Genomic DNA, 12,347 nt, shown 5'->3' on the forward strand with positions numbered 1-12,347 from the left:
CAAGGACAGGAACTTTACCAATATATCTGTCCAACAAGCATGAACATGAAAGTGAAACATAATTCATCGGCTGCTCTCATCCAGCACCATTTACACAAGGACAGCATGCACGATCGATCAAAAGCATTTTTTTACAATGCTGAAACAGAAGCAGTCTGTCTCTAGTTTAACTGTTTTGCTTAGTTTGTTCTTATAAACTTCTGTGAAGACGGCTGAAACAAGACAGACAGGAAGACAATGTAGAGAAGGAATGAAGGATATTATCTGTTTTTTTTCCATCTCTTACTTTATAAAGTGACTTTGCTATTGTTAACATTACTGCTGCTCTCAAAACAATATTTACTTATATCTTAAATATAAATTTAATCAGAATCTATTTGTTTTTAAAATAATATATGTTTTAAAAGCAAATAATTGACAAAAGTAGCTACTTGTAGTTATAAAATCATAAAGGTACCTATCCCTATATGAGGGCCACTGTAGTTGTCCAACAAGCTTGGAAAGGGGGCCGTGATCGGAGGGTCATATTGTTGCGTGCAATCTGCAACCTCACTACTAGATGCCTCTCATTCTTATACACTGTTCCTTTGAAGCTGTTTGATAAAAGCCCCACTTAAATGAAGGATAATATTCCAGCTGTGGCATTATTGTGATCCTTGCGTTCATATTGTTTCACCGCTACTTCTCCAGTAGTTGCACTATGTCCCATTTTTCACACCTCTGGGCCACATTCCGAGCTGTGGATCCTGAAGAGTCCAGCAGAGTCCTGTCTGCACCATTCAGCAGCAGAGCCTTCACAGCAGGCATACAGCCATGCTGGGCAGCCAGGTGTAAAGGTGTCGCATTTCCTGAGTTTACTGCATTAACATCTGCATGATGTGATATCAAGTGGAGGACACTTGGTAAACTGGCACTGGAACAAGCTACATGTAGTGGCGTCCATCCTTCACTGTCCTCTGACATGTTTGGATCGGCTTTGGCTGCAAGGAGCTTTGCCACCACTTCCGGCTTGCCGTGGTGGCAGGCGAGGTGGAGCGGGGTCCATCCGTTCTCACCTCCAGCATTCACACAAGCACCCTGGCTCTCCAGCTGTAACACTGTGACTTCATGTCCCCTTAGGGCAGCCAGGTGCATGGGAGTCCAGCCTTGGAGGCTCCTGCAGTCTGGGCTGGCGCCTTTTGTCAACAGCTGCCTGCATATGCCTGTATGAGCGTTCAGAGCAGCCAGGTGAAGTGGAGTGTATCCTCTGCTGTCTGCACTGTCAATGCTTACTTTACTATTCATCAACTGTCTGACTACTCTGTTATGGCCTTTCTCAGCTGATAGGTGAAGAGCAGTGGAGAGAGAGCGGTCGGTCGCGTTGGGATCTGCTCCCTGGGAGAGGAGGAGCTTGGCAATATTCAGATGCCCGAAGGCGGAGGCTAGATGGAGCGGCGTCCTCCCTTGTGCCTCCCGTTCTCCGATTGCTTCCTCTGACAGCCGTGAAAGCAGCAGGCGCACCACCGTTTCATGGCCGTTCTGGCAGGCCAGGTGGAGGGGCATCCAACCTGTTTTTTCCCGAGCTTCTGCCACAGCTCCTTTGTCCAACAGGAGACGGACAGTCTTGTTGTCGCCGCTCTGAGCAGCAAAATGGAGGGCTGTCCACTGGTCCTCATCTCCCTGGGTGGTATCTGCCCCGTGTTCCAGCAACAAAGAGATGATGTCATGAAGCCTGTAGAAAATAAGTTTAATTTATAGGGTATAATACTAATGACTCGTCATCACCGTTAGGTTACCAGCAGAGACTCCAATCTTTATACTAAGCCAAGCTAACTGTCTTCTGGGTCTACCTTAAATACATGAGAGTGGTATTACCTTCTTATCTAACGCTTGGCAAGTAAGCACACAAGAGTAATTCCCAAAATGTTGAGCTATTCCTTTTACTTTAAAAGAAGGAGACTAGGTCTTTGGTTAACCTTAGAACTGCAGACATTTTCAAATTACCATGCTGCTACCACAAATTGCATTTCCTTGTGTCAATTGAAAAATGTTCTTTTAATTTATTTTCATACACACCTGTGCATAACAGCAATAAAAAGAGGAGTGTAGCCTCTGGCGGTAGCACAGTTGACTCCAGCACCCAGACTCAGGACATGCTTGACACTCTCTGCATCCCCGCTGGCTACAGTGTAGTGGAGGAGACTCTTTTTTCCAGAAAACTGTCTGTATACATGCTCTCTTTTCACTGAATGTCTGAAACTACCAAATTCCTTTTTGCACAGCAAAGAGAGAATGCTGTCACTGGCACAATGGTCATCTGTGAAATGACAGCAAATGGCATTATGTGAGAAACATAGCTGTAGAAATTGTGAAATGATTGTGCCCAGGGAACTTTTATGTTTATGAATGTTTCTGTATTAAAGCTAAATCTCCTCATTGTATTGTGTACAGCAAAGTGCCTGTGTACATGATGACAGAGGAAGAAGCTCTCTAGAAGCTGTGGTTCTCAGTCAATACCTTGTGCATTAGTATTTGAACATATGTTATGTTAATGGGGAGTGGCAGTGAAATAATCCATAATGATTATTGTGAATTATCTATTCAATAATATAGTCAATATTTCAGAGGGAAAGGATTAAAGAGGCTGGAGGAATGTTTCTTTTATTCACCTTTCCGCTTATAGTTGACTCTGCTTTTCAGTAAAGGTAATATAATATAAAATATGACAGCACTGTACATAGCACCTCTTAAATGTCAACCCTCCAGGCTTTGTACTGCAACATGATTTTCCATCCTACTCTACCTATGTGTTTACCTGAGGGAAGGTCAGGCATCTCAGGCAAAGCAATCTAAAATGGAAAAGAAAGAACATAAATAGTACCAAAGTTATTAGCTAAGACATCAGCCATAACAAGGGATTAATAAGCACATATATCAATCAATAAGTGACCATAGGTGTTCAAAAGTTAACTCAAATAGAGCCACATAGACCTGTATTTGTGTTTTTTAGGGTGGGCAGGGAATCTTTAGTGGGTTATAAAAGGTAGTTAATTAAAATAAATTAAAACATTTTGAAAGGGTTTAAATCATTATAAATGAAGGATTCGATGGCCAGCAGGATCTATTTTGTCTCATAAGTTGTTGCAGCAATGTTTGGGTTGATAACCATTTCACAGATGTAGTCCTAAATTTAACAATTTCTTGCCACTAGAGAATTGGTTAAAAAATATCAATCAATCAATTTTTAGGTGATTGGATTGCAAGCTCTTCTGTTCTGGAAACTGGAACTCTGGTATAGTTAATTAACCTAAGAAAAGCCCTATATTCTCTGAATGCGCTAGGTCTCTTGTATGTGTTTTTTAAGTTTTACGGGGCCTATCAGTACCCTAGAGGTCACAACAGGTCATTTTATTAATTATAGCATTTACCTGAAAGTGGCTATAATTGATATTTTTATAATACCAATGTATCTAACGATAATTTGAAAACAATATGGCAAAGGGAAAGGGGTTGCTTGCAGTGATGAACCCATTGGGTATTGTCACCAATAGCTCCCTTTGGCTTTGCATATCTTTATAGTGAGTTTCAGCTCATTGATTTGCTGTTCAGCCCGCAACTTTACAGTTGTGGCTTACTCTCATAGTGTCGTTTTTTGCAGTAGGCAGCTGTTTTCGGCTGAATAGCTCTAAACGCTCTGAAAACGTTCTTTTCAGCATAAAGCGGCTGACAGACACAGTTCGCAGCTGATTGGTGAACGTAGAGAAGCATTTAGCCTCTAAAGAGTCAGATATTTCCCGCAGGAGTTGAGAACTAAAACAAGGCTGAAGGAGAGTGAATATTGGACTTACATTTGCCCAGAAACACGAAAGTTTCTCCTTAACTGCTGGATATATAAACAAGCAACTATTTGCTGAGAAATTTGCCATTAAACTTAAAAGGTGATTATATGTCAATGTTGTGTTCACAGCTTGTTTCTGTTACCCTCGAGTGACCAAAGAATAAGTTATTGCACTTTCAAAGCCTAATTACATCCTCAGAGCCGCAGGACTCTTGTGTAAACTGCATTACCTTTTCCCACTCTTCCTTATTAACCTGATCTGCTCACTAAGCCAAGGGTGGAGCATACAGTAGATACTACAGGTCCATTCAAGCAGAGTATCAATCAGAGCTAACTTTATGAATCGGGGAAACCAGCCAAGGATAATCTGATTTCTGTCCCTCGTCATCGTTTTGGATTTGGATTGGTCCTGGGATCTTCAGAACTTTGCTTAGAGCCTCAATTTTCCTCACAGTTTCTGCAAACAAAACAGGAAAAGGAATGGACTATTAATTAATTTGCAGTATCAAACAAATGTTTTACTAGACTCACAACCCCAAAATCCAGTGGGATGCTTTCATAATTCCATACAGAGAATAAACAGCCATGCACAAATTATAGTTTCGATACAGTAACAGCAATGAGTTTTTGTGCACACATTGGGATATCTGCTGTTTATGAATAAACATGAGATTGTCTTTTTATAAACACAGCTTTTCAAGCCATGCGTACTTGTCTATACAAAGATGACCCACTTGAATAAATGCATTTTGATAATTGTTGTTCACTTCATATTAGCATACAAGGCCAAAGGGGACAACATGGTAGCTATGTCTGGTACATTTTTGTTTAAGAGAATGAGGATCAAAAGAGGGACAGGTGCCAAATGCCTTGACATTGCCTTACAATGTCGAAATTGGGGTTTTTAATCATTTGGCACTTGTCCATCATTCAGTTTGTGAGAGTGTATGTGGCACATACTGCGCTTGATTGCATTTGTATGTTTGACAATCTCAATAAGGATAAACAGATTGACATCAAATTACACTCGAATATTACTTTTAAGAAGAAATTAAATCAACAACAGCAATAACACACACCACCAGACATTGACAAATTACATTGACAATACAGCCAAGATAGTGTGCATGCTATGATCCTTTCTGTGGTGTATTCTGTTACATCTTTAAGGAAAACTGAGTAAACCAGTCTTTGTATAAATAAGCCTTAGAAATTCTGAATACTGGGCAAATATAATTCCTTGAGCTTAGAGGCTTAAAAATGTATTCAAATGTGTGTCTTGTGTCCACACTTTGTGACTCACAAGACTAAGATTGTGAGTCACCAGGAATCTGCTCTTTTACATGATTTGTTAAATTTCATCGTCTATAAGAGATTTGTGTTCTTTTTCATCGCAATGCATTTGGGAAATCAGCTTCTTCTGTTAAAGCACCAGACAAATTACAACGAATGACAAAAAGACCTGCAGTTCAATTAAGAACCTTTTGACTTCTGCACCTGAGAACTGTGGCCTCTTCCTGTGGTCCTGGTCCCAGCACTGCCTCATGATGTCGATCATATTATCACACTCCTTGGGCTTCTGTTCGGGTATCATCTTCACACAGGGTCTCTTACCATTTGACACCTGTAAGAGTACTGTGGTCATACTGCACCCTGGGCAAATTAAACAGATATAAGACACAGGGTTCACTAAAGATAAACACAATAATATAACAGTATTTGGACATGGATTCAACACACCTAGAGTTGTTATGTTAAATCTAGGTCTCTGGCCCCTGCTCGAAATGGCATGCCCAAAATAAATAGAGAATTTTTCTGCAACTACAAGATCTGTTTGAATTATATTGGTATCATAATAAAGGTAACACTAAGATATTTCTAAAGAAGTGTGGGAATCTGTATATTTATCACTGGGTCACAGTAAATTAAGATGGAAAACACCATAACTCTTTTGAATATCCCTTTGGAATTATGCAGTTGCAGCAAACCATTTCAAATGATCTGAACATTACCTGTGCACAGACTGATGCTAATAAAGTGAAGCAGAGCACAGTTCGAGAAGGTTTAAAAGCAGCTTCAGGTGTAAACTTCAAATTGGCCATTTGGGTATATTTGGGCACCATCTGTGCCAAGTGAAATTTTCTCAGGTAACTGTAAAACTCATATAATTTTACATGTACATTATATAACATGTTACTATAGCTATTCATTCCATCTAAATACAGCTGTTTTGGGCTTTGTTTTGAGAAATAAATTGATCAGACCTAATACATGTTCCCATTCAAAGAAAATCATATCCCATTGGTCTATCTGGACAACTCCTACCAATTTATGGTTACAGCTGTATGAAGGGAATTTTATTTTTTCTCTTCTTCAACTACTGGTTCAGTGAGTTTTGGTTGCAGACATGCACCATTAGCATGTTTATTGCTGTGTGCTCCTTCCTTTAGTTGCTTGTTGTCTGAATTTTGTTTCTTTTTTTGGTAAATATGGTTATATTAGCTTTTAGACAAGCTTCTTTCCAAGATGCAGGTATGCAGAATGAATATTTGGCCACATGTGCACATCTGTCCCAAGTATCACACCTTGTTTTTTGTACTGATTTAAGTTACTTTATGAAATGTTTAACTTGATATGAAACAGTCTCAATTTAATACAAATGACTCTATATGACATACATAAGTAAACAATACCTTCACCTCGCTGCTCCACCAGTCTCCGCTGGGAGCCAATATTGATACCACGCTGCTAGAGACCCGGGCCATATTGCTGGGCCCGCTAGAGGGAAGTGAGGCAACGGAGAACCACAACCAGGAATGTGTGATGCTGTTAGATTAGAGGTTTTCTGGTGCTCGGAAACGCTAACGTTTTCCTCCACGGGGACCGGCAAAATCAACACAAAATGATAGTTCCTTGTAGTAGCTTTATACAAATATAAGATGGTAATTAGTGACCTTGAGCATTGCTTGTAGGTCTTTTCAGTTTTTGAAAGAGTCAGGCTAGCTGTTTCCCCTTGTCTCTTAATGCTAACCTTACCAGCTCCTGGCTGGAGACATGTTTAATCGACAGACATCGATCTCATATAACTCTCTGCAAGAAAGCCGATAAGCCATTTCCCAAAATGGCAACCTTTTTCTTCAAAAGGTACACTTAGGGTCATGTTTAAGTAAATAAAAGAAATATTAGGTTTGAAGTTCACACAAAAAGGTTTGCAAAAAGTTGATTTCAGATCAAGGTTTGGGTCATTGTTAAATATAGGGAGAAAATGAATTCATTTCATGGGTGTTGGATAGTATGCTTCTGTATATGATTATAACCTCTGCATCTATATACACCTTTGAGCGTGTTATTTCAATGAAATACTTGATTGCAAGACATCACAAGATTTGTGCTATGCAACAATTGCGAGAGCAAAGGCCTGTTTGATTTTATCATGTTCACCTTGCAACAATGTAAACAATCTTAATAGAGTTAATAGTTCAATGAATTAATACATTAATGGTGTTTTTATTACAACATTTTCAAAGGGAACTGTGAAATTTAGTTTTAGAAACTCTGAAATGAAAATGCCTTCACCCTTACACTATTTGAGTTATTGTGTGGAGAGTTACATGACTCCTGAAGGTTCCTTGAAATCTTTTTGGTGTGGTGTGATGCATTTCAAAATAATTCATCCCTACCTGTATACGGTTTCTGCTGAGTCAGTATCTCCCACATCACTATTCCAAAGCTGTAGATTAAAGATAAAGAAGCACTTGAGTTCTAACTTTCTGTCTTTTTTCATATTCTGCATTCATTGAGCGTTGTGGCAGTACCTTTTTAAATAAAATAGCTCTATGAAGAAACCATAATGCTTTTAAGATCAAATAAAAAAAAGAATCTTAAAGGGCAAGAAAGAGTAAGTCAGACATGAGTATAATATTGAGAATATTTCCCAGTGACTTGCGATAGAGTACAGATTGAAGTGCAAGGCCAACTGTATGAATTGTGCACTAAATCAGGGGGAAAAAGCAGTGACTCTGGTGGTTCAATTTCAAAAATGCCCTTGGCAGGTCACCTGTAAACATCAAAGGTAGTTCCCGGAGTATCAGGGCACTGAGTGAAGGTCTCTGGAGGAATGTAACTTATGTTTCCTCTTACTGTCAGATGCTCCATGAACAACTCCTTGCCCATGCTCTCTTCCCAGTAGATTACACCAAAATCTGAAATCTAAGTGGAAAAACAAGAATTCCAAAGTAGGACAGGAATAGCACACAATGCTCAGAAATGTCCAGGGATCAAGGTAATCATATAAACTGATAATAACAATTATTTTGTTGTCACTGAGTTTTGCTGACCTTGACATGGAGACGATCATCTAATAGGATGTTGGCTGTCTTGAGGTTAAGATGAAGTAGTGGAGGATTCATGCTGTGAAGGAAATTCATTCCCATAGAGGCCTCATGAATCATCTGGAACTTCTTCGGCCACATCAAGGTGTGACTGGCTAGGAGATCTTTCAGCGATCCATTAGTCATGTACTCCATCACCACAGCAGTCGCCTCACTGCACAGTCCATAGATGGACACAATGTGCTTGAATCTAACTTTGGCTATGTTGGACGCCTCTTCTATTATTTTCCTTTGATGGAATAAAAATATTGGTCAGTGAAAGTTGCTTTTGGCATTAAATAGTTATTTCAACCTTCCTCTGTCAAACTTTGTGAAGTTGCAAAGACTAATTAAACCACAACATCTTAACAAAGTGGCAAAAATGTATTAAAAGTGCACATCTGTGCCAAAATGCTGAGAAACTGCTGTAGGTTCAGCCCTTTGCTTGTACCTGACAGCAGGATAATGTGCAATTTGTGCTAGTTTTCGTAAATGAAATCTCACCTGTAAAATTTGTTTGCACACAAGGTTTGGTCAAAGCTCTTCAAGGCGCATTTTTTCTGCTGGGGCTTGAGTTTGACCTGGTACAGCTGACCAAACCTGCATTCTGCCACCTTAATCCAGTCAGACTCAAAGTCGTCCTTGTTGAAGTTCCTGAACCGCCCAGGGAATCCGTCAAGGCAATCCATGAGTACAGAAATCCTCTCTGACAAACTCACTGTCTAATCCTACACATGAACAGGATTTATCCTTCAGATCAACATGAATCAGGAGCACCGCAGGAGTTTGGGTCTCATGCGTGGAAAGAGAAAATCATGGAACATGGATACACAGTGAAATCTCTGGCAGTTGGCCGTGTAAAAGGCATGTGGAGACACATAAATACTAGACTACACTGTTCATCTGTGGGAGGAGCTGAGGAGCCGAGGCGCAGAACTAGTTTGCATTACAATGTTGCAAAGCCCGTTTTTTAGCTGGCAAGACTCCTGAGCAAGCTTTCAGACTGCTGGATGACTCAAGCCCAAAGAAGGAGTGCCAGGCTTTGAAGCTTATTATACATTGTGGCCAAACAGTGGAATTACAACTTCCAGTTCTGTCATGTGATGCCATGGGGCCCAAAAATACTTTTTTTCCCACAGACTTACATTGGGAAAGAGTCCTCTGTAACTCAGCGGGTAATTTATTTTGAGGTGAATGAACTTCCTATTAAGATAATTTAAACAGCCCTATTTAAATCATTAGGTCCTAAAAGTTGTAAAATGCACCAATAGCTATAGCCTGTTTATGTCATTGACCCCGAGAACGAGGCTTGACCGAGGGTTCGGAGGAGGGGTTTATGAAAGGCTACTGCACATGCTCTAAAGCCCCATAACGAGGTGGATCCTGTTCTTTCATCTGAATTCTATACTCAGAAGTCTGACTTTTTTTTCTTCGCTGCCTCTATTGCTGTATCTTGTTCTCTTTATACATCCATGGTATGACTTCCCCTTCAATGTCAAGATTCATTCACATTCATCTGAAGGAAAACCAAGCAGTTCTGAGAAATGTGTGGATTCAGCACCCACAGAGTATCGGTTATGATGGTTGATATGATGTATACGCACATTGTGATTTGGATCTGTATATACAGTAAATGAACTGCCTAATGAACCATCCACTTTCAAACTGCACTTTAATAAGGCACTTAACCCCCAGCAGCCCTAGTGGAATGGCTCACTAGTTGGCAGTTTGAGTTTGAGATCGTGGCAATTTCCCGGCACACCAGGGTCTGGATGGAGTGTGTGTGTGCGTGTGTGTGTGTGTGTGTGTGTGTGTGTGTGTGTGTGTGTGTGTGTGTGTGTGTGTGTGTGTGTGTACATTACTGTGTGTGTGTGTGTGTGTGTGTGTGTGTGTGTGTGTGTGGTTTGCTGGCCTGTGTGCTGGCTTGTCGTTTGTTTATGGGTGAAAATGTATGCACTCTTACACAGTTAAATAATAATGTCTACATTACTGGATTTATGGATTGAAAACAAAAACTAGAAATATAAAGCTATTGTCATGTCCTGCTTAATTCGTAAAGCAGTCTTTAGTTCAAAACTCAATACAGGAGAAGTTTGACATTTCGGAAAATTTTCCACTACTTTGTCTGTCAGTTGAATATGAAGCTACAGCCAGCAGATGGTTAGCTTAGTTTTGCATAAAATCTGTGCCCAATTGCCACTGATGATAAGCACTAGGAATAACTATATGGAAATAGCCAGTCTTCTTCCTGAGGGTCTCAAGTCATATAGAGGCATCAGTATAAGATTGATATTGGTTCATAACCAGTTTAAAAGTCCTCACAGTAACTTTAAGTGTATTTCCCAACATGTTGAAGTATTCATTAACAGTTCAGTGTGAGACTTTTATCTAGACTTATTTCTGCAGATTGCACCCTCTCAGTGGTATGGGCACTGATTTGAATGTCAGTTTCTTTGTGATCGGGCATGGTATCAGAGTGATTCGAAGTTAAGATGCCTAGAAGTTTTCCGAACTGATGTGCAAACACATCAGGATTACTTTGCTGTTATCAAACAGTGTCAAATTAAGGACACAAAGCTATTGTCGTTTTGTTTCAACAATACCACAAACGTTCAGTTAAACTAATAAAAGACTAATCAAATCAAGTCATAATAATCATTTAATAAAATATTCAAGAGGGAGAAATTCCTGATAGCATACTCTTTTTAAAAATTAATTCCAGACTCTGTCAACGCTTTATTATTGAGTGTAGCTTGACAACATAACAACCCTACTCACTCTTTTAACACAAGTCCTTGGCTTGACAGATAGAAATCAGTATATCTCACTGGCAGACTGGGGAGAGACTGTATTATTGCTCTTATAGACAGCATATGTACATCCATTGTTTTGTTTTGCTTATATGTTGTGGCGCCAGCTGCTGTTATTATATACTCATGCCTCTTTCTCATTTGTCTGTAATGACTGTACAGCCCTTTTGTTGTGTCCTGCATAGCCTCAATAAAAAGATTTTGATTGTAAAAAAGCTCTGAGCTAATACGTGTGTATGGAGGTTTACTGTATTCCAAAGAAAGCATGATGGAAATCAAATATTTTGTCTACGTGTTCAGAATAATTGTTTGCAGTTAAGAATTAGATACTGCGCGTTCTCTGATTTTTAAATTTAGCATTTCTGCAACCTGAATTTGCTGATGCGGTAAGGACTCTGATGTGTGAACTGAGCCCATTTCAGTTCACAATGTGTCATGACATTTATAGCCTTCTACCTTGAAATTGCAGATTACTTTTTTCTGAATCATTAAAGCAAGGTGTTATTTGAAAGAAGCATTATACTGCCTGGCCTATGTGGGAGGATTACAGTTATATGAAGCTCATTTAAGAGGATAAGGAAACAAAGATGTCCTCTACCACCTCCCGTCTTATTACCTGCTGTTCTGTTTTCATTGGCTTTACGGCGGAATTTATCTGGGGACATGAGGTAAATGGTAAAGAGAGAGATGAACTCAGATAAGTACATTTTTAGAAACCCCCCTAAACACACACCCACACACACATATTTATATAAACTGTTCTTGTTGGCCACTATTGGCAGTCATATAAATATTTGGACAATCTCCCTTGGGTTTCTTCATTCCTAGCAGATAGCACATTTAAATTCAATATGGTCCCTGCTGAGCGCATGATGCAAATCTCCGCTACAAACTCACACAGTGGTGTCCAAATCTCACCAAGCAGCTGTCCATTTTTTGTTGGCTCTGTCTTTCTTTAGCTTGTGTAAACTGTAAATGCAAAGTAAATGTGATCCACGAGGACATGGCCATAACCACCATTGCGCTCATCAAGGCCCGGACCTCAGTATTTTCTGACTAAAAATAACTTAGTTATTGTGCTTATGTCCGTGTTTGTGTGTGTCGGTGGTGATGTGGTGAAATGGAAAATCTCCATAATCTTTACTCAACAAAGTGTTTTGATTAGGCCAACAACTTGAAGAAACCAGACAGGCAACTGAATCCATGCAAAACACTAGATAGTTTAACTAGTGGACTGTTTGTAGGTAAATTTAATTCATCCCCAGACAGACATCATCTGAACAATAAGATCGTGTACATAAACAGTGGCCAGTGATGCCTGCTAGTAAGTTTAACTTTCACGACATACAA

At 39.7% G+C, this 12,347-nt stretch overlaps 1 protein-coding gene across 1 annotated transcript; it reads right to left on the reverse strand.

Moving 5' to 3' along the window:
* Positions 1-678: 678 nt before the first annotated feature.
* ankk1 (ankyrin repeat and kinase domain containing 1) lies at positions 679-8,876 on the reverse strand. Its single transcript, XM_054604609.1, has 9 exons — positions 8,692-8,876; positions 8,155-8,437; positions 7,875-8,026; positions 7,498-7,547; positions 5,315-5,470; positions 4,153-4,274; positions 2,795-2,828; positions 2,056-2,296; positions 679-1,711 (listed from the first exon to the last, which is right to left on the reverse strand). The coding sequence occupies exons 1-9, from the start codon at positions 8,874-8,876 to the stop codon at positions 679-681; spliced, it is 2,256 nt and encodes a 751-aa protein (XP_054460584.1).
* Positions 8,877-12,347: the final 3,471 nt, after the last annotated feature.

Source organism: Anoplopoma fimbria, chromosome 1, assembly GCF_027596085.1.
Source record: "Anoplopoma fimbria isolate UVic2021 breed Golden Eagle Sablefish chromosome 1, Afim_UVic_2022, whole genome shotgun sequence".
NCBI classification, from domain to species: Eukaryota; Metazoa; Chordata; class Actinopteri; order Perciformes; family Anoplopomatidae; genus Anoplopoma; species Anoplopoma fimbria.

Excerpts from the sequence above, each read along its gene's own strand:
- ankk1 (XM_054604609.1), bottom strand. The coding sequence starts at position 8,876 with ATGGATTGCCTTGACGGATTCCCTGGGCGGTTCAGGAACTTCAACAAG. Across the intron at positions 8,027-8,154 it reads ATGATCGTCTCCATGTCAAG|ATTTCAGATTTTGGTGTAAT; the intron begins GTCAGCAAAACT and ends TTTTCCACTTAG. Across the intron at positions 7,548-7,874 it reads ACTACCTTTGATGTTTACAG|CTTTGGAATAGTGATGTGGG; the intron begins GTGACCTGCCAA and ends TTTAATCTACAG.